The sequence below is a fragment of the Heliangelus exortis genome, chromosome 1, assembly GCF_036169615.1.
Source record: "Heliangelus exortis chromosome 1, bHelExo1.hap1, whole genome shotgun sequence".
Classification (NCBI taxonomy): Eukaryota; Metazoa; Chordata; class Aves; order Apodiformes; family Trochilidae; genus Heliangelus; species Heliangelus exortis.
In genome coordinates this window covers 53,442,874-53,463,799 of record NC_092422.1, presented here as the reverse complement: position 1 = coordinate 53,463,799, position 20,926 = coordinate 53,442,874, and the positions used below count along the sequence as shown (strand labels likewise).

The 20,926-nt window shown below is 38.5% G+C and overlaps 1 protein-coding gene across 3 annotated transcripts in view; it reads right to left on the bottom strand.

Annotated features, from left to right (window-relative positions):
• The window catches only part of TPP2 (tripeptidyl peptidase 2), a 57,110-nt gene extending 36,826 nt beyond the window's left edge, over positions 1 to 20,284 (bottom strand). For all 3 annotated transcript variants that reach the window (XR_011725656.1, XM_071742638.1, XM_071742628.1), the window contains exons 1-13: positions 19,975 to 20,284; positions 13,397 to 13,525; positions 12,185 to 12,280; positions 11,664 to 11,768; positions 10,900 to 11,024; positions 10,154 to 10,317; positions 8,018 to 8,172; positions 7,041 to 7,117; positions 6,390 to 6,517; positions 4,721 to 4,820; positions 2,992 to 3,140; positions 2,753 to 2,868; positions 1,007 to 1,175 (exon numbers count right to left, since the gene is read on the bottom strand). Coding sequence is in view for 2 of the 3 variants with exons in the window: in XM_071742638.1 (XP_071598739.1) it covers positions 1,007 to 1,175; positions 2,753 to 2,868; positions 2,992 to 3,140; positions 4,721 to 4,820; positions 6,390 to 6,517; positions 7,041 to 7,117; positions 8,018 to 8,172; positions 10,154 to 10,317; positions 10,900 to 11,024; positions 11,664 to 11,768; positions 12,185 to 12,280; positions 13,397 to 13,525; positions 19,975 to 20,136 (1,675 nt within the window). In the remaining variant the exon portion in view is untranslated. The remainder of the gene's footprint in view (positions 1 to 1,006; positions 1,176 to 2,752; positions 2,869 to 2,991; positions 3,141 to 4,720; positions 4,821 to 6,389; positions 6,518 to 7,040; positions 7,118 to 8,017; positions 8,173 to 10,153; positions 10,318 to 10,899; positions 11,025 to 11,663; positions 11,769 to 12,184; positions 12,281 to 13,396; positions 13,526 to 19,974) is intronic.
• Positions 20,285 to 20,926: the final 642 nt, after the last annotated feature.

Below are 20,926 nucleotides of genomic sequence, written 5' to 3'. Positions count from 1 at the left end.
ACATCATGCTACACACCAGTCATGTATTACAAGTGTCTAGTTATGTTTCAGGCTGCTTGCTTCCTGCCAAAGAGTCTCATAAAACCATTTTTTCAGTGCTACATAGTAAATTTAAAAAGCAACAATTAGAGTATAATTTATCAAACAACTAAGTTACTCTGAGTCAGTGATTTGTCCCGAGTTCATATCCTTCCCTCTCCTAAATATACTCACTCCTTTGTCACAAGACAACCTTGAAGATCACTGGTTTTACGAAGAAATTAATCTCAGTAGCAAGCTCTCACATGGATTATTTTTTTTAATACAATGTAATTCAGTCTCTCAGAGTTCCAAATTGTGCATTACGAAGCCATTCAAAACCATTTCTGGAGAAACTATGCCAAACCTCATGTTGATTTGCACAATTTATTTTTATTAAGAAACTGAAACCTGTATCAATTCCTGTATTGACTTTAGATATACTTGTTTCTCCTTTATTAGCTACTGAATAAAAGTCTAGTTTTAGTCTAACTGTAAGATTTTTCTCTGGTTGTGGAAGCCATTTACATAAAGTCCAAATCTAGAATCTGTACTCCTTAAAAAGCTGTGAAACTAATTTCTGGGTAAGTTTTTCCATGTTAGAATAGTAATTTTTCTTTGTCAAGAGTTACCTACAACAAAAGCCCTGAAGTTCTACAACTTCATGAAACCTTAGGGATATTTGATTATTTTTTTGTCTATTTTCCCCTAGCTCAACAACTTTGATTTTCACTTCTTCAGAACAGAGAGAGACCCCTTTTTTCAGCGAGAGGAAGCATGAAGACACAGACTCCCTCAAAACCCAGAAGTGCTGCAGTTTTAAGTCTGACATTCGAGTAGCAAAGCTGTTTAGTTGCATGCCTTCAGAGACCATGACATTCAGAGTTGCACTTACTCTTTAGGGTACAGATTCCCATCACTTTATCACAGCCCTTTTGTGTAAAGATTATACTTTACTCCCCCCACCCCATAAAAAACTCTTTCCTACCTGTATTCTCAGGAAAGACAGGTTCTATGCCAACCCCATGATCAGAAGGTGCAGCTATCTGGGCAGGATCTCTGAGGTAGATTCCACGGTTGCTGCCGACAGTAACTGTAAAGCCTACGTTACTCGTGAACGATGAATTCTGAATGAGGTAGTCATAGGCTTTGTCAACCTTTTGTTAGAAAGAACACATTCTAAATTAACAACTTTTCAATTAAATCATAATTTATGCACACTATCTTCAATATGAACTGTTCAGTAAGCACAGCAACCAACTGTGAAGTATCTCGTGCTACCTGAGCAACACTTACTGCGCCTTCAGTATAGAAAATGAGGCAATATTTCCAGCTACACAAGAGCACGGAAAGTCAAGAAAATTAAAAAAAAAAGGACAAATCTCCTTTCCTATAAATACTCCAAAAATGCATAATGAAAGTTTGAGATGACTTCAAACAGAGGACTTCAAAGACTAAGACATTCTAGACTCACTTAAGTGCCTTTCTTACATGAGAAACAACACTAGTTAAGCATTTAAGCTTTTTATACAGAATACAAGAAATTCAGAAGTTCAAAAGAGACAAGCCATATGGGATGCCCACTTAAGTTTTATGCACAGATATGCAACAAGAATCATGGTCATGAAATCCAGTCCTGGATCTAGGTGAATGAGCTGTCACAGTAAACTCAAAGTACAAGTTCACTTTTTTTGTTTTAAAGACACCCTTTTATCTCACTTTCTAGTCTACTGACTCCAAAAATCTTGCCTTCTCCACAGTGAGCTACCTTCACCAGTGGAGATTATGGCATTCTTCTTTGAGACAAGTGGACATTAAACAGCTGCAGCCACACAGAGTTTTAACCACTTGTTTTAACACATGCTTTGATCATAAACTACTAATAATAAGATATGACTGGTCCATTTAATCTTGCTGTGGCAATTTTTTTTTTTGATACAGCTACCACCATTTTTGCCTTTTGTATCAAATTCAGCATTATTGATGTGCTTTCAGAATCTTCAGAACATGAATTTATGGCTAAACATTTAACATTTAGCATCTTCAAGCTAGAGAGCAAAACCTTAGTATCTTTATTTGTTTAAGATGGGAGTGAGTGCAGGCAAAAAACAGCAGATGCTCATTAGGAGCCTGAGCTTATACACAGGGAGACTGTGATTCACTTCATCTTCATCACACAGAGGATTAGATCACAACTTTCCAAACTATTATTTAGAAGTCCACAGGATACAGTGAACAGTCAGACTTCAATTCAGGCTTAGAGCAAAGTCAAGGCAAAACTGCAGCTTTACTGCTTTGTGAAACAGCGTGGGTATCTCTATTTTCACTGCTCAGAACTAACAGTTCCAGCTTTTGTGTGCACAGAACAAGTTCATATGTCTCTGACAATAGCATAAAAACATTTTTGGACATTAGGACAGAATTTAGGCATCCAAATCCACACGTGGGTTATAAAACACCACATCCCACTTTTATATCTACATGCATTTTTTGATCAGTCTAAGAATGAATGTGCTTAGTTAACACATTTATTCTACTGTAGCTGTATGCTGAAACTGAAGAACCATTTCATTCCTCTTCCCCCCTCCCACTATGCTCCCACCTTCTTCCTCAGTCAGATCTGAGAATCAAGTAGCATGAGAGCAAACTGAATAAGCTCATCTAGAAGCTACACTTCTGTTGTTCAGTGTTCTGCTGACTGTTATTTATACCTTGGGCTTTTGCTACAAAGTACCTGAATAATGCCATGTCCTTGTGCAAATACTTCTATGTTTTCAGCTTTCACTGCAGTATTTTCTAAAGCTCTTCTGACAGAATGAACGGTGTAATGAATACCATTAGCTTTGAGTCCTGAAATTAAAAATAAAGGTTATTATTGGATGCAACAAAAAAATGTGAAAGTTACAGCACTTTTTTCAGAGGAAAAAGTATCACCTTTTAGATGCATCTATATTTAACATTGTAGCACATTACCTGACAATACTAATGCAATGCCTCCACATGCATTGGGAGAAGACATGGATGTACCATTCATAAGTTGTGTTCCTCGCAGAGTCCAGTTTGGAACAGAAGCAATAGCACCTCCTGGGGCACTGATACTTACTCCAAGGGCTCCATCAGTGCTAGTGTTAAAACAGAATGTTGAAAAACAAACTTATTCTTTATCTGCACACTTTACCTTGAAGTTATCTGTGCATGTAAAAGAATAATTTTAGCATTAGGGAATATTCATGTGTATATTTACTTCACTAAGTCCATGAACACATTAAACCCAAGAAAAAGCATGCCACTAATTCAAATGTCACATTAATCCTCAGCTGTACCTCTTATACAATGAAAGTTTCCTGAACCTTCACACTCTTCTCCAGGCTACAGCCTAGTAAGCAATATATCTTCTGGGATTTGCATTAGAAAACGCACACAAACAAACCTATTAAACACTTCAATACATAAACCAGTATTCTACAGAGTCCCCAGTTGTTATTTCAAAGGAAAATAGTAAAAGGGAGAGGAACACTAGAAAAGAGCCAAAACTCAGATTTCTTAATTTTGCATATGAACACTTCACAACCAGGTCAAATTATGAAGTACGACACAGACTGAGAGAGAATGGGGAGAAGACAAAAAAAAAAAAGGAATGCCAAGAGGTGAATCAAGATCAGCTGAGCCTAAGTCACCTTTCTTTCTTGCCCAGGCATACTTAAGAATAGAGCAAGTACCTATGGCACAGTTAAAGCAGCATCTAGCTTTCAGCTGTAGAAGCCAGATACAATCCATTTCCTCTGCTCTGGATAGATTAAAAATGCATAAATTTATTAAGGACAGCACTGTGCCTGAGCTATTCAGTTCTGTGGAGAGGCAGGATATATCGGGGTATTTATATCACACACTCATAGCTTCGTATGTCTAATATGTGTCTCAGATTAGTCTTGGTACAATACTGTAATGTTCAGACATATTTTATGACAGCCCTATATATAAAAAAAAAAAGTTCTGTATTATGACACTTCTGGTCAAGCAGTGAACAGTATACCTGCTCAAAAGACTCTACTGCTTACTCAGACAGATTCCCCCAAGCCTGCTCTAGTAAAGCTTTCAGAACTCTACAGTCACCTACATGTTGCATCCTACACAACAAGAATCCTCCTTCAGGTAGACATGGGCCTTTCAGCTGACACAGGCTCATTCTGACTTTTGTAAAATGGAAAGTGACAAAGCCAAAAGCCTTGAGTAAACTGTGCTATCACACCACTGTCACTGATGCCAGAAGTAATACCACTGCATTAAGAGTATTTCTTTCGATCTTCAGTGCTAACAGAATACAGTTAACTTGACCACACTAATTTAAATGAAATAAATCCTATGGGAAAAAGTCCTCTGAAAAAAATATTTTCAGAAAAAACAACCAAACAAACTTCCAAACAACTTTTCATCAACTTCTGTCAACTCTGAACAGGTTTGTGCTAATCAAATACACTTTCCAGAAATATACAGGTTGTGCTATGGCATCTCCTCAGTCTTCCTCCTCTCCCAGGAGTCTTACAGCCCAACATACAAAGACCTTCTGAGTACAGCAGGCTACCTATGCTATTCAAATAGAAATTGCATACTTTTATTATGGTGTTAGTGACCATTTTTTAGATTTTGAATTACATAATCTCAACTCCAATGTAATACACTGAATTCTTGTCTTACAACCTACCTAGGCCCTCTGGATGACCAAGTGTATTGATTTGCTGGCAGTTTTTCTCTTAAAGAGTATTCAGCAACCATCATGTCAGGTGATACATAGGCACCAACACCTGTAGAAAACACACAAGCATTTTAGACATACAATCCTTTTTTATTAAAGATAAAAATAAAGGTATTTCTGCATTTGAATTCATTGTGAGACAAATTTTTTTGTGAGACATTTAAAAATAGAAACACACATTTCCCATTACATTAAATCCAGGTATTTTTCAAAGCAAGTGTAAAGCAGCATGCAACACAGTAACAGTGCTGATGGTCATACTGTACAATACTAAAACAGTGTCCACATTCACACAGATCACACGCAGGGATGACAGTAGTTACTTTCTTGTACATCAGTTCAAAGTGCCCAGAGCATGTAAATGACAACATGAAAGCCTGCTGAAGTTTTACTTGTACAACACTGTGTGAAGGATGCTCATTTAATCCGTGCTGTGTACCTATTCTAAAGTATACACTCCATTTTCTTTATGGCACAAGCACTGTCAGGATGGTAGAAAACTACCACATCAACCATGTCCATATTGTCTGTGTGACTGTATTCTGATTTACCCTCAGAAACCAAAACCACCTTTATCTGCTTCACTCCAGAGATGGAAGACAGGGAATATGCTACTTTTCATGCAGAGTGAATGATCACCCAGTCTCTGGAGTGACACAACTAAACTGAACTGACAGAGGAGACACCCTGTAATAGCAAAGTCAGTGCAGACCTGAAAAGAGATTTAGTTCCAGTTCCAGCCCCCAGTGTCAGTACTGCTGTTAACTGCAGATTAACTTTTAGAAATTAATTCTACCAGCTGTACAAAAATCAGTTCTGCATGTTAAACTGTACTAGCTGTTTCTCAAACTTCCAAGTCTACATGCTCAACTCCCTGCATGAGAATTCTGAGATTTAACAATCATTTTGTGCACACAGTAATGAAGCATCAGAAGATTTATATAAAAATTAAGACTAGGGGAGTTACCCCTGAATCGTAGACATTTTGCCAGGTTTTATACTTCAATCTTTCACTAAAATACCCAAAACATACACTAGACCATCAGAAAAAAAGAATCCTTACGCCAGTAATAGACTTGTAAAGAAATGGCACTGCAGCCATTTATATCCAAATTAAAAAGTTTTGTTTCACAACAAATAGAAATCAGAGTATTTCATTAAGACAGATGATTTAAAGCTGTGGTTCTGACAATTCATTACAAGACTTTCCAGAAGATGAGTTAGAATCCTACTTGCTTACATATTTTTACAAGGTGAATTTAACAGCAGATAATGGTCTAAAGTGAAGTGGTATGCTCAGATAGTTATAGTTTAAAAAATAATCTTGCATCTTCAAATATACTAAACCATTTTTTTTTTCCACAAATTTTATACAAAGCCACATCAAACCAAGCCCATCTGCCTCTTTCATAGATAAGGTCTCACACTGTAAGAAGCTAACAATCAAAATTCTTGTATCTAAGCACAGAGCAAGTGCTTCCCTAGAACTAATCTTGTCTTTGATATTTTAGACATAGTTCAGAAAAAAAATGGTCATCTCAAATATAAGTACAAAGCTTGAAAGGACAGAAGCTGAATATTTTCTAATTTAATTTTTTCCTCAAACCAAATTATTTACCTATTACACTAGATGTAGTTCCACCAGGACATCCTACTGTAGAAAGGCAGGGGCCATTATTTCCTGCACTTGAAACATAGATTACATTGTGTTTCCACACTGCTTCATTAATTACTTCACAAATTCTCCTGATGTAAGAGAAAAAAAAAAAAAAAAGTCATTCAATTGACAATATTCCCTTCCTACCACATGTCAATATTTGCATTTCTTGTGGAAATCTCTGCACAGTCACATAACAGGGAATATTATGCAGCTTGCTTCCCACAAGTAGCAGAAGTAGAAACAGAAGCCAACTACAAAAAATAAAGGATTTTGAAAAGGACTGACAGTTCTGTAGCAACATTAGGTCTAAAAAAAAAAATAAAACAACCCACAGATTACATGGTGTTTCAACTATAAAAATTGTCTATTATTCTAAAATAGTATTATTTTAGAATTTATAATTGTATTATAAATCAATAGAACTTTCATTAGGTTCACCTAACATTCAGAGATGGTTAAAAATGTAAACAGTAACAGTTTAACTTAAATGAATGTTTTTTGAGCTTGGACAAATCCATTCTTATTGACAGCTCATTTATACAAAGGTCAAAAATGTAACAGCACTTCCATCATATTAAAATACTTTATATTAACAACAGTAGTACTCACCCAGAATTTGGCCAATGTGTTGCTTCTCCGTAGCTATAGTTGACAAGATCACATTTGTATTTTATTGCTTCTATCATCTGATAAAGAAAAAATAAAACCCAAAATACATACTAGTCAGAATAAGTCAGTTAAAAAAAAAAAAAACAAAAAACTGAAACCAACCTGCTACACATTTAGGAAAAAGGGATAAATTTATCTTGATTCTACACAAGAAAAGAATTCAATTTAACTCAATCAGTTATGAAAGTGGTATTTTCCCACTGAATAAACAGAATAAATGAGATAAAGTAAAAAAAAAAATCACTCCTGCTATAATCCAAGCTAGAAAATAAGATACTCATCTAAGAGAAAAGTGCAGACACCATTAGCATTGTCTCATGTCTGACCTCAATAACAAAAAATGTTCTTTTCCTGTACAGTTTGGTTAAGCTCCAAAAAGTCACAAGAAAATTACTGTACGTTATGTTGCTAGAGCAAGATATTCTATGGGAGTCAAATATAGCTTTCTATTTTCAGCTCTTTGTGTGAATTTTTTCTCCGTCATCTCACTATAGAAAAAGGCCTTTGGCCTCAAAAAGGAATATCCTTTCTCCTCAATTTTGAGAATCAGAGTGAAAACAAAGCATATAAGTAACAGCCTATGTGTTCAGATAGCCAGCAGAGCAGCTATGCGAGTCTGAAAACTCCTGAAATTGCTCTATGCTACAGATATCTTATTTTATACTAGAGGATTAGTCTTAAGATATGTTTGAAACATACTCTGCGTTTTTATTTGTTGGGTTGTGTTGGTTTCATTTGTATTTTTGGGGGTTTTTTTGATGAGGAAGTTGTTTAGCTATTTTATTTTCTTTCTTAGTTAAATTTTTCTAGAACCATAAAAGCACAGCCTATAAGCAGTAAGAACACAAAACGTTCCACAGTATTTTACAGCTAAGTTATACTGCTGACATTAATAATTTACTCAGTGAAATACCCACAGCTCTTATCAGACCAGTGCCAGTCTCCATTGTACTTAGTCGTGTATCACCAATCTTGATTGCAAGGATCTGGGCTCCAGGAGCCACCCCATTTCGTTCTGGTTCTTCTGGAAAGTATCCAGCTGCAATACTAGCCACGTGTGTTCCGTGTGCTCCTGAGCAAAGGAAAAGTTGTAACACTGAATGTTTAGTGAACTTAATTTATACCAAATTTAATACAGTGCAGATAAATTCATTTTCACCAGGTTAAGGGGTGGACTTGATGATCTTAAAGGTCTTTTCCAACGCAAACAATGCTATGGTTCTATGATTCTACAAATATATGTACGAATCCAGTGATCAGCCAGTCAAGTGGTGCTTTCCAGGGTTTAGTTTTAGGGCCACTTCTCCTTAATATCTTTACCAATGATCTTGATGAGTGGATTGAGTGCCCCCTCAGTAAGACTGCAGACCACACCAAGCTGATGTGCTTGAAAGTAGGAAGACTCTGCAGAGGGATCTGGACAGGCAGGATTGATGGGGCTGTGTCCAGTTATACAGGGTTCAATATGGCCAAGTGTCGGGTCCTGCACTTGGCATTAGAAAGGGTGTGGTTAGTAGGTCGAGAGAGGTTCTCCTCCCCCTCTATTCTGCATTGGTGAGGCCGCACCTGGAGTATTGTGTCCAGTTCTGGGCCCCTCAGTTCAAGAAGGACAGGGAAGTGCTTGAAAGAGTCCAGCGCAGAGCTACTAAGATGATTAAGGGAGTGGAGCATCTCCCTTATGAGGAAAGGCTGAGGGAGCTGGGTCTCTTTAGTTTGGAGAAAAGGAGACTGAGGGGTGACCTCATCAATGTTTTCAAATATGTAAGGGGTGAGTGTCAGGGAGATGGAGTTAGGCTTTTCTCTATGGTGACCAGTGATAGGACAAGGGGTAATGGGTGTAAGTTGGAGCATAGGAGGTTCAAGTTGAATATCAGAAAGAATTTTTTTACTGTAAGGGTGACAGAGCCCTGGAACAGGCTGCCCAGGGGGGTTGTGGAGTCTCCTTCACTGGAGACATTCAAAACCCGCCTGGACACGTTCCTAGGCGATGTACTCTAGGGGGCCCTGCTCTGGCAGGGGGGGTTGGACTAGATGATCTTTCGAGGTCCCTTCCAACCCCTAGGATTCTATGATTCTATTAAATTCTATGATTCTATGATTCTATAAAACGAGCAAAGGATTCAAACCATTTCATCTAACAAACATTAAGTTATTATTAAGAAAAACTCCAGTAAAAAGCAGCAATCTGCAAAAAATGAAACAGTTTTTTTGATGAAAGGAGGCAGCAGGTGCAGTGAAAGGAAGTATTAATTTAATTCCATTAACAAAAGTTACTAGAAAGGCTCAATGGAGATGACATGGGTGGGGGGAGAGGATTAATTAAAAGAATTAGTAATAAAGCCGCACAGAAGTATAAAAACAAATCTCAAAAAATACCACTTATTTACAAGCCAGAAATTTGTAGAATACTACTGAGATAGGACAGTTGCATAAAAAGATGAAGAGCATTTTTCAAGATAAATGCATCCCCACCACCTTAAGCACTCACTATGCTTCCAAACCAAAACATTATATAAAGAATATGCAAAATGGGTTCAGAGTGGTTGGACCTACAGCTATAGTCACGTATGCCATGAAAAAAAAAGTTTGGACCAACCAAAATGAAGATTAATAACCCTTTCCTCATGGATATCTTAAGATTCTGAAATTACACCAGCACAAAAGGACAGCAATTAAAAAGTCAATCATCACCCTATATTTCAGAAGCAAAGCAGAAAACCTGCTTTGAAAGAAGGTTCTCTCTGTTCTGGGCTTTAAGATGCAGAAACATCCTAAAGAGTACATAATTATACATCATATGTGTACATGCATATGAAAAAAAAGATGACAATGCTTCAGAAAAAAATTGCAAGCAATTTTGGTAATAAGTTGTCATTATAGGTTTAGTTCAGGAAATGTGAATATTGATCTTGATTGCCATAGTAGTAATGAATGCTGTACTAAGACAGCTGCCTGTAGTCATCTCAATTATCAGAATCAAGACTCAATACAAACTGCTGCTTCTCATGATACCTGCTCAGCAGCAATTTTTTTTACAAGATTATTATATTTACCTCCACTTGTCACAATGGAAAGAAGGTTTCCATCATCATATATATTAACAGAATAATTCAACATCTCAGATGTTCCAAAAGATGCATATTCATGAGCCTCTTTGTAAGTTCTCAGCACTGTACAGCTACTTAAGTCACCACTCTCACTTGTATCTACACAGGCTCTGTTGAGAGAAACAAAAAAAAGGGCAATTTTCCAGCTGCTATAAACTCCCCATTATCTACCTCCCACCCTCCTCCCAGCAAAGAGTACCACAATGATTTCAAAAAGCTATGTTCTGTGTTCATGGTATCTTTTTCCTTTAAATCAGTATTTTAAAACCTGGCTATTTACACTTAAGATTCAGAAACTACAAAGACTCCAAATAAACTGATTTTGAAATGTTACTAAATTCAAATAAAGCTCTTTGAAAAGTATGCATTTGGGAATTCATGAAATTTCTTCAAGGAAGAAATTTTACTAGAGCTATCATGCTGTCTTTAATAAGACCTCATTATTCCCCATCTTCATTTAGAATCAGAACTTGGTGACAAAGTGCAAGTGATACTGCAGGATTATTTTAAAGCCACTAATATTAAAGACCTCTATAAAAAGAGTAGATTTAAAAGCTACTACAGTCTTCACAGAATCACCTTGACTGGAGAAGACCTTCAAGATCGTGTCCAACCACTAACCTAAAACTGGTAAGTCAATGATATTGCTTTTTGTCTAGAACAAGATATTTTAGTCAAGTTTAGGCATTTACCTCCAGGTCTCACCATCATTCCATACTATACAATCATACACTGGGCCAGGATCACTGTATTTTTTCTCAAAAGAATTCAACAGTTCCACTTGATTTTGAAGTTCTTCCTTCATTAGCTTATTTACCTAAGAAGGCAAGAAAAATAGTTACACTATTTCTAAAATTATTACAAGATAGGTATTCCTATACTCCTTTCTGATGCTATACATTTGTTCTGTTACTTCATCAAGAACGTAAGACCATCCCAGGAGTCATAAATATCTAGCTTAATGGTTTTCCACAATGCACTATTTATTTTTGACCTGCTATGTATAACTGTATCCAACTTCTCCAGTTTTAACATTTAAAACCCTCTATTTTTTACAGATTGTTAAGGGAAACACAAGTGACCTTGGGAATTTCTGGTACATCACTGAAATAGTACCTACTTTAGAAAAAGGATATGCTTAGAAGATTCCAACTTTAAGCACAGCAATGACAGTCTCTAAAAAGATCCTATTAAAACATGCTAAAAATATGCTACAAATTATTAGAAGCAATATCCTTTTCTTATTTGACAATATATTTCAAGGCTAACAACATTAAGCAAATCAACCAACCACCCATATGCAGAATTTTTAAATCAAGATACAGAGGTACATTATCTGCCAAAACAATCGTAAGTATTTTTCCTTCACTGATCTAATAAAATATTTTAATATTCTCAACCAGCAACAAATTGTGGCAAACAACAAGCTCACAAATTTATTTACACTTATACAAACCTGGGAGGGAGAGCTATGAGCAGCATCAAATTCTTCTTGTTTCCTGCAGGCTTCTGCCAAGGCCAGTCTGTGAACAGGATCCCAGAGTTTTTCCTTGCGTTCTTTCTGTAAAATAAAACCATGTTTGATATATGTCCATGTCAATATATTGAGAAACTACGAAGACTACAATAATAATTTGAAAATTCTGATCTGAGTCACAATGGCTAAAAAAAGTTCAATACAATACTATGAATTTTAATTGCTACACAGAAAAAAAGAAAAGGAAATCAGTAATTTCCAGAGTTTTTGCCTGTAAGAACCACTGTGAGGAGGACCACCGGGTCACCTCCTGTTGTGCTGAAAAAATGACAGAAGAAATGGATTATGTCAAAACTAAAAAAAAAATCAGTGGGAGAATAACTTTCAAGCTCTGGCTAGCAACCTGCATGTGTTAGGAAACTGCATACTGTATTTTTCTAGAAAATCCTAAGAATCATAACAGCGAAATATGATTCCAGAGGCAAAACATAATTCCTTACCTGAATCCTCTCCTTAAGAGCTTTAGGATAGATATCATAGCCATTTTTTACACCAATATGATATTTGCCTGAAGGATTTACCCAGTTTGCTGGAATCTACAGAAAAGTATATTCAGAAATAGGTTAATTAATGACATAAAAAGAGTAATTAACAGTGAGAGCTTAGCAGAACAGGTTTGCATATATCACCAACTTAATTCCCCATCTCCATGACAGTAACTACTGCAGTAAGATTCAACAACATATCACAGCAGTTTCAATCCAGTTCCAAAGGAATCAATTCATGTAACACTGACATTAACATCTTGAAGTACCAGTTGCCCTGATACACTGCTTTAAAATATACTACCCCAGTTACCTCTACAGGTAGAGGTCTGGAGAAAGAGCATTACAAATGAAAAGAACCAGGCTAGCATGAAGGGGTATTACGGTTGGGAGGGCAAGATAAATATCTGAATGTCTAATTTCATATCTTGCTGTAGTTTAGACTCTTGGTAGATCAGATCAACTATTCCTAGTAACAGCAAAACAGCTATGGATTCACCCATACAATCATATTTGGTGCAAAATTCAGAAAAAAGCTGATAGCATGGAGAGATCCAAATATCTGATGCCTTCAGATACCACTTCATCAATTTAACCAGCTAACCAAGAACATGGTTAACTTCAGCATTTCTTTGCAGCAGAGCCTTCTCATTGTATCTTTTCTAACAAACATACATAATTTCTGTTCTATTCATATTGAAAATGCAGTGAGCCTACAACTACGTTCTCACAATTTTTTCAGTCTCTAGAACTATTTACTACAAGCTTTACACTATTTCTCTTGTAATTTATACAGGTAGAAAATACCAGCACTTTTAAAGACAGAACCATGTCTGTTATTTTTCAAGCATGTTTTCCTCCTCCAGCTTCCAAAACTGTATGAGATACTGATTTGAACAAAGAGCAATTAAACTACTACCAAGCTTCCAATTAAACTGTATACACAGCCCATTCAGCTATAGAGAATATTCAATATAAAGACAGATGAAAAGGAAAAGAAAAGTCACATAAACAAGAAATCCACGTGAAGATGACAGAATGCAGTATTAGTTTTGGATAAGATTGGGTTAAGTTTTGCAGAAACCAAAACCAGGTCCTAAATCTGTTGTTAAACAAGAATGAAAGAAAAATATGCTCAGTGGTGCCCCTGTATCACCAAATACTCACCTTTAAATTTCTTCCAGAAAGACCAGTAATTTCCCCATCTTTAGGTTCTACAATGGTACATGTAGTTACATCACCACTGCCTGTTGTATCAATTATATCAATTATCTTGGGTTTCCCATCAGTTGTAATCTGAAAATATAAATAAAAATTAATAAAATTCATTGAATTAGAAAGAAAATGTAGTTGATTACTCTAACATACAACCAGGAAATTTTTTTCTTAATCAAAGTATCAACTAACTTTTTGGAGCACCCAATGTTTAACTGAAGGAAACAAAACCAACTTGAAATTTATTACATTTCCAATGGCCTAAGACCAATGTGTCCATCTTTCTGGTTTATACAAGTTCACTTAAGCATTTCTGAAAGGATCTAGAAGACAAACAGGTATAAGAGTGTATCAATACAGCACAGGAACCTCTATTTAAACCAAGCCTAAATTTGCAAAACCATTTTCAAAAACTATTTGCATTCCAATGATTCACTGCGTTGTTTCCATCCCACCATTCTGGCAAAATTTTACAGTAACAAGTGCACAACTCTAACTAAATGAAAGAACTGAAGTTTATGCACTCACAAGCTTGTATCTCTGAACTGAGATTAAACCTAAAAGGAATACATATTACTCTGATCTTATTTTTCCTGTTTCAAGGACTATGCTTCATGTTTTAATCATTTTGAAATGTTAGGAGATATGGTTATACACACCTAATACTGTGTAAGGAGTATTTTTTAGCAGAGTAAGGAGAAAGAGCTGACTAGCTAAGAAGAGTTTGAGAATAAATTTAAAGCCTCCTCAAATTAAATGAAAACTAATCTGATGGACTTAATAGTTGCAGGCATTTAACAATATCAAAAAAAGAAACCACTAACCTACCTGAAGTTCCTTGTAGCTAAAGGAACCTTCTACAGAATTACCAAGACTATGATTAAGATATTTTTTAATATATTTTGCAGAAATATTCAATGTTACCTTCTTGTAATAATATGCTTCACCTGGTAGGTATTGTATGAGTTTATTTGGCAAAGAAACTCCGTATACAGTAGTATTTGCTTGAAGGGCAATATGAAATCAGAGGGATGGAATACCTCTCCTCTGAGGAAAACCTGAAAGATTTGGGTTGTTCAGCTCAGAAAACAGATGGTTTCAGGGGAGACCTTACTGTGGCCTTCCAGTACTCAAAGAGGGCTTACAAGAAAGTTGGTGACAGATTTTTTCTGTAGGGATAGAACAAGGAGTAATTGTTTTAATCCAAAAAAGGGATGTTCAGACTAGATATAAAGAAGAAGTTTTCTACAGTGAGGGTGGTGAAACACTGGAGGAGGTTGCCAAGAGAGGTGGCAGAAGCCCCATCCCTGGAAACATTCAAGGTCAGGTTGGATGGGGCTCTGAGCAACCTGATACAGTTGAAAATGTCCTTGCTCACTGAGGTGGGAATTGGATTAGATGGCATTTAAAGGTCCCTTCCAACTCAAACCATTCTATGAATTAGATATATGCACCTATTTTGCAGATTTAAGAAAAAAATAATCAACCTGTGCAACACTCCCTATACACTAACTAGACCAACATCTTCTTTGTCAGAACAGCAGCAACATTTGCTGTTTTCTACCATTTATCTATTTGGTACTGTTGCCTTCATTCTGTATCAATAATTTTTGATTCTAAACATAACATATAGGTCAGGCAGTTTTGCTTTGAAATTGTGAGTTCAGCTGCAGGATGTCAACAACATGATCAATCTGTTTCACAACAGCCACTCTGCTGCTGCCAGAAACACAACAAGGGTCAAGCTTTCATCACACATCGGCCAATAAGAATAAACGCTTCCAAGGGCTCAGATTCTCATGGTTAAGAAAAAAAAAAAAAAAAAAAAAAGAAAAAAAAGAAACAAACAAAATCCAACCAACCACAACTCAAATCCCTTTCCCCAAACCAAACAAAAGCAACACAAAAAACCCTAAACCAAGCAACCTCCCATCCAAATAAAAACAGGTTTAAACAGCTGAACCACCTCCCCCCCAAACAAACCCCAAAATCTCAAACCCACAGAAACCATTAAAAGGATATAAATTTCCATTTCCTAGAAGGTAACAAATACTGCTTTTGGAGAGGCCTGCTAAGAACTTCCATTACAGAAACAGCATTTTTCATAGAGATTCTGGTTCAGTTAATAATATTATTAAAGCCTGTTAACTTGGTAAAACATCTACTGACCGGCTACACAGCAATGAAAATTAACTTGGGAAACAGGGTGTAGGCACTCAAGCCATATAAATTTCTAGTTTCTGTAATTGATGCCCTCAAACACCAGTTTCCACTCACAGAAAAGTCAAGAGCTGCTCCAATAATAAAGCAACTGCAAGACAAACTCAAGATTACTGGAATTGGTCATTTTTCAATATGCCTCAAATCACAGTGAATTGTTCAGTGATCAAAGCTCAAGAAAACAAGAATTAAAATGCAGTCCAAGGTGACTTGGACTTGCAGTAGACAAGTTATACTGCAACAGGTGGCCAGAACACAGATTTATGCCACAGCAAGCTTGAGTAGTTTTAAAAGTTGTTCCCAAGCCAGCAAGATGTCATGGAATTCCTAGACTAGACAGCTCTTTGCACCTAGCTGAACATCAGGTGCACACACACGTGAGTTTGTACAACTAAAATCAACAAATTGAAGTCTTCCAGTCAGGCACAAGAAACTTGAGAGTTTCAGGTACAAAGGTCCAAGGTTCAACTCCTAACAGCAGTGAATCAGACAGATTCAGCCACTTAGTTCAAGTAACCAATCCCCCTTCTGCTGACCCGAACTCCTGTTTGGCATATTGCCCACCAGCAGTAATGCTACAGTTACTCTTGAGTTCAGATGAGCTTTCCTTAAAGTCCTGCAATTCTGAAGGGAAAAAGAATAAAAAAGAAATAATAAAGGGAACTTGATTGATTCTGTTCCTCAAGTAATGAATTTATTACAGGCGGAAGGTAAATTTTAGTGCCTTTTGCATTAAACAACAAAAAATTTTAAAAATTTATAAAATTAAAACCATTTTACATTGTATTTATGGCAAAATCCCCCAATCTTATCTTTAATATGAATGGTTTGCCAACAATTTGAACAAAATCAAGTCTAGTAGTTTGCAGCAAAATTATTTTTGTTGCTTATACTTTTAAGTTTCAAGTTTGAAACATATTTTCATGTTAGCTCTTTGTCCAACAAATACTTTAATGAGGACATTAACAATGTTATATCTGCATAATCCTGGTGGCTCAGCAGTATAATAGAAGGAGAGTAGCAGCAGTGTATGTGACAGTCCCAAACTAACAGGCAAAGCCAGATGCATTTGAGCAGACCATACAATGCTACTGATTCCAACCAACAGGTATTGCAGCAACAAGAGATGAGCAAGTTCTTCAGCACTTTGGTCACAGGACAGTTGGTCATCATCACAAATAAAATAATTGGAACTTTTTTTTTTTTTAACTCAGCATTAAAAAACAAGTCAACGCAAACAAGCTGCCACTGCTAGAAGGTCATCATACTAAAGGACAATTAATTATAGTAAATAGTAATTCCAATGGGCACTTCACAAAATGAGCAAAATTGCAAAAAAGCCAATTAACTTATTTACCTACCTAGAAGCATAACAAGAAGCGAAGACAGAACCAGGCAAAGAAAAGGCAGGGTTGAACAAAGACTACACATACACAACCAAAATGTTCCATCAAACATAACTTATCTGCCCACCTAAAATTTCATGTTACTGTGCCTTATGGAGGAATTACAAGCCATGACTCAGTAAATAACAACAGCAAATAGATTCTAAAAAGAGGGCTAAGAGGGGAAAAAAATAGTATGCATTACAGTAGTAATAGTATTGAATCAACAAGTAGACTGCAAAGCAATGAAGGACCAGGTGAAGAGTTCCCTTGACAGCATTTACTACATAAGATTCTGAAAGAAAAGTAAGTACAAAACAGACTAACACTTTGTGTGGCAAAGCAAGCCAACCAAAAGAAAAATGAAGTCAATGTAAAAAGGTTTCTTAAGGCCAGTAACTATTTTGTCTATGGAAGAAAGTGTCCAGGGAAGAATAACAACATAATGGTACTTCTCTGTTACACTCAAATCACTCTTCAAATCCTTTTGCCCCTCAGGAAGTGATCCTATACCATGTGTATCTGTGGTATCACTGTTTACAAAGTTAAGTGTAACATCAACAAGCAAAGAAAGACTACCCAGGAATGAGACACCAGGAAGCAGCAAAACTGCTTTGTTTTGACTAATACCCCCACTATATTAAAAACATGGTGGTTCCTTTTGGCCTATAATCATTATTGACATTAATCTAAACTCAAAAGTTGTAATACCTCTTAACTTTGCTACATACAATGACTACTCTTCCCTCTAGGCCAATGAGTCAATTCTCATAGCTCTAATTCCATGCCAGGGTAAGAACTAATAATAATACAGCGGGAAGGAAAAAATAAAAAAGTGCAACACAGAGAAGACAGGAGCATAGAAAAATAAATAATTGTGCCAAGATTAGAAACTATACAGCTCTATACAGCTAATACTATCTTGTTGCCTACTATTTCCACTGTCTTATTTTGCAGAGGCAAAATGTACATCGCCCCATACTTTGGAGTGAGGGCATCCTCTTGCTGGAAAAGCACCTATCAAGCTGTCTATGGACTATTATATTTCCTTTATAATGCCCTGTATCTTGTGCAGGAAGTGCCTCCCTTCTGTAGTCTAGCAAGTAGCCTATGTCAGGTCTATGAAGTGGGCAGTGTGGAAAGGACACACACCTTCTTATGTTTATATTACATCCCAGAAAACTCATTTTCACCCACTGTAAGAATTTATTTTCCCCCCAAAGTCTCCACAAATCTTTTACTTCACTACCTGAAATTTTATCCTCCACATAAAGAAAACAGGTTGACAAAAATTGGTCTAGTCAATAGTGACATCGTAAGGGTTCATCAGTATCCCTAATTATCCTTTATAAGCCTCACACTACCTATGGCAAAACAAAGCTTCCCTCTACTGGCCATAACCTCATGTTTTTGTTTTTGCTTTTTTTTTGTGTGTGTTTTTCTGTTTGTTGGTTCGGGGTTTTTTTGTTTATTTTTTGTGTGCCTGTGGTCTTTTATTTTGTTGTCATTTCTCATTTATAACCTCTAGAGATTCAGAGGTTTTGCTTTCATATGTGAAACTCCAGATGTGAAACACATCCAATTCTATTCATATCTTCCTAATTGTCTTTTATTTTCTGATCTGCCCGAGGAATTATCTATTATCTAGTTTGCTTTTAAGCTAACATTCTTTAAGCTTCCTGATTGCTATTCCACTTACCTCAAACTTTTCACCAAAAGCACCAGTCTCATTCCAGCTTAAATCAATAAAAGTTACTGCTGTCCAGTCCCTTCTTCCACCCTACCTGCCCTCTTCATTTACCCTTTCACTTACCTAAACTCCACAAGGAGACCTTTGAGACTGCTGAACTAAAGATCTGACAAGGTTAGGTCCCTGAACTACAACACTGAGGAGTAAAGTCTGTGCTAAAGAATGGGAAGAAAGCAACACCATTAAATTAAAAAAATAACAGATGCACTATTGAAGTGGGTTACACACAACTCTGAATAATTTCTCAAGGCTTCCTTTGTCACATATGAGGGAAAACATGTCGACAAGAAACTGGAGGGAGCAGTGACATAAAAGGCAACACAGAAACTGACACGAGGATGAAATAGTAGGAAACAGGCATTAAAAGAAATAAACGCTGAGAAATGCAAAAAATACAATCCCATAGACACAAATTTACAAATCTGAGCTCGAGATCATAGTGGCAATTACTGTGTGCTCAGAGCTACAAAGTTAGCAGACCACAAAAAAAACTTAGCATAACCAAATTTGATAGATTGTTATTGCAAAACAATGCACACAAACAATACACTGCGAGAGAGATGTATGCAAATTTCGCCAGAAATACAATTTTCACGTAAAAGATCTAGAGAGGCTATTTGTAGTCTCTAGCTACCTCCTGTCCACGTAACGCTAAGGTTTAACAAAACCACTATGTATATTCTTTTATAATGAGCTATACGCGACAAAAGACATCCAGAGAGATTTAAGTACCATAAATCTCCTGCGAAAGGAGGAACCTTACAGAAACCCTCGAAGTGACGGGTGCGGAGCTCCTGTCTGCAGGATTCCTCCGCCCTCCCGAACTGGAGCCCACGCTCACGCCAGTGGATGCTTACGGGGAACGGTAAACAAACAAACAAGCAAACAACAAGTCCCCAGGACAGCCCTTCAGCGGCCTCCCCTGCTCCCGCCGACGCCTCAGGCCACCCGGGGCCATGGCCGCTCCCGGACAAACGCCCGGGCCTCGGCCCCAAACTCGCTCCCATCCCCTCGGGAGAGCAGTCGCCGCCAGCCATAAAGCCACGGGGGCAGCCCGGCAGAGCCCAGGTGCTCCCGCCGGCTCCCGTTGCCTCCTTCCTCCCCCGGAGAGCCTTCCGTGACTCAGGGCCGCCGCCACCGGGGATATCTCTCTTCTCCCACCGCCCCTTATCTACCTGCATGCCCGGCGCCCCCGGGTCGACGCCGGTGTCCAGTACAGCCACCAACACTCCTCGCCCATCGAAGTCAGGGAAGCGAGCGAGGAAAGCAGCGGCGCCGGTCTCTTTCTTGGGCAGGAGGCCGTGGAAGGGGAACGGCTCTTCGGCGGCGGCCGCCATGGCGGGGAGAGGGCGGGAGGGGAGGAGCGGGACGGACTGGGGAGAGGGGGGGGTGAGTGTGGGGAACGGGATAGGACGGGACCGCGCGAGAGCAGCGCACGGCCAGCAACGGCAGCTGCGGGCGGGAGGAGGGGGTGAGACCGAGTGGCCGCGCATGCGTGGTGCGGCACCAGAAAACCGGGGGGGGGGAAGATGGGGGGAGAAGAGGGGAAGGGGAGGCGGTACCGGCACCAGCACCGGCACCGCCGCCGCCTTTCCCCCGCCCCTCGCCTCGCGTCCCGCCGGCGCCGAACCGACCAATCCGGCGGCGCGGTGGGCAGGCGCTCGAGCCGGGCCCCCACCCCGCGGGGCGGAGGCAGCCAATCAGAGAGGAGACGCCTTCCACGAGCTGGAACGTGATGGCGGGGCCGCCGGGGTTGAGGGGCGGCTGTGGCTGTTGGGGCGGGGAGGAGGAGGCGGAGGCGGCGGAGGCCACGTACCGCGGCGGAACCGGGAGCGGTGGCGTCTTCCGGAGTTGACGGAACGGGGTGGCTGTGGCCTTTTTGAGGGGTCGGTCCCACGTTAGGGCCGCGGCCTGCAGCCGTGGCCAGTGGCTTCCCTGCGTCCCTCCCTCCCTGAGGGGAAGGCTGAGGGGAAGGCTGAGGGGGGTATCGTGGCAGTGCCGCAGCTCGGGAGTGGTCAAAATCCCCCGAATCAGAAACAAAACGGATGTGCAAACGTTTACTTCTGTGCGGTGGTTGTTTTTATTGTTGTTTTTGGGTTTTTTTTTTTTTTTGTTTGTTTTCTTTTT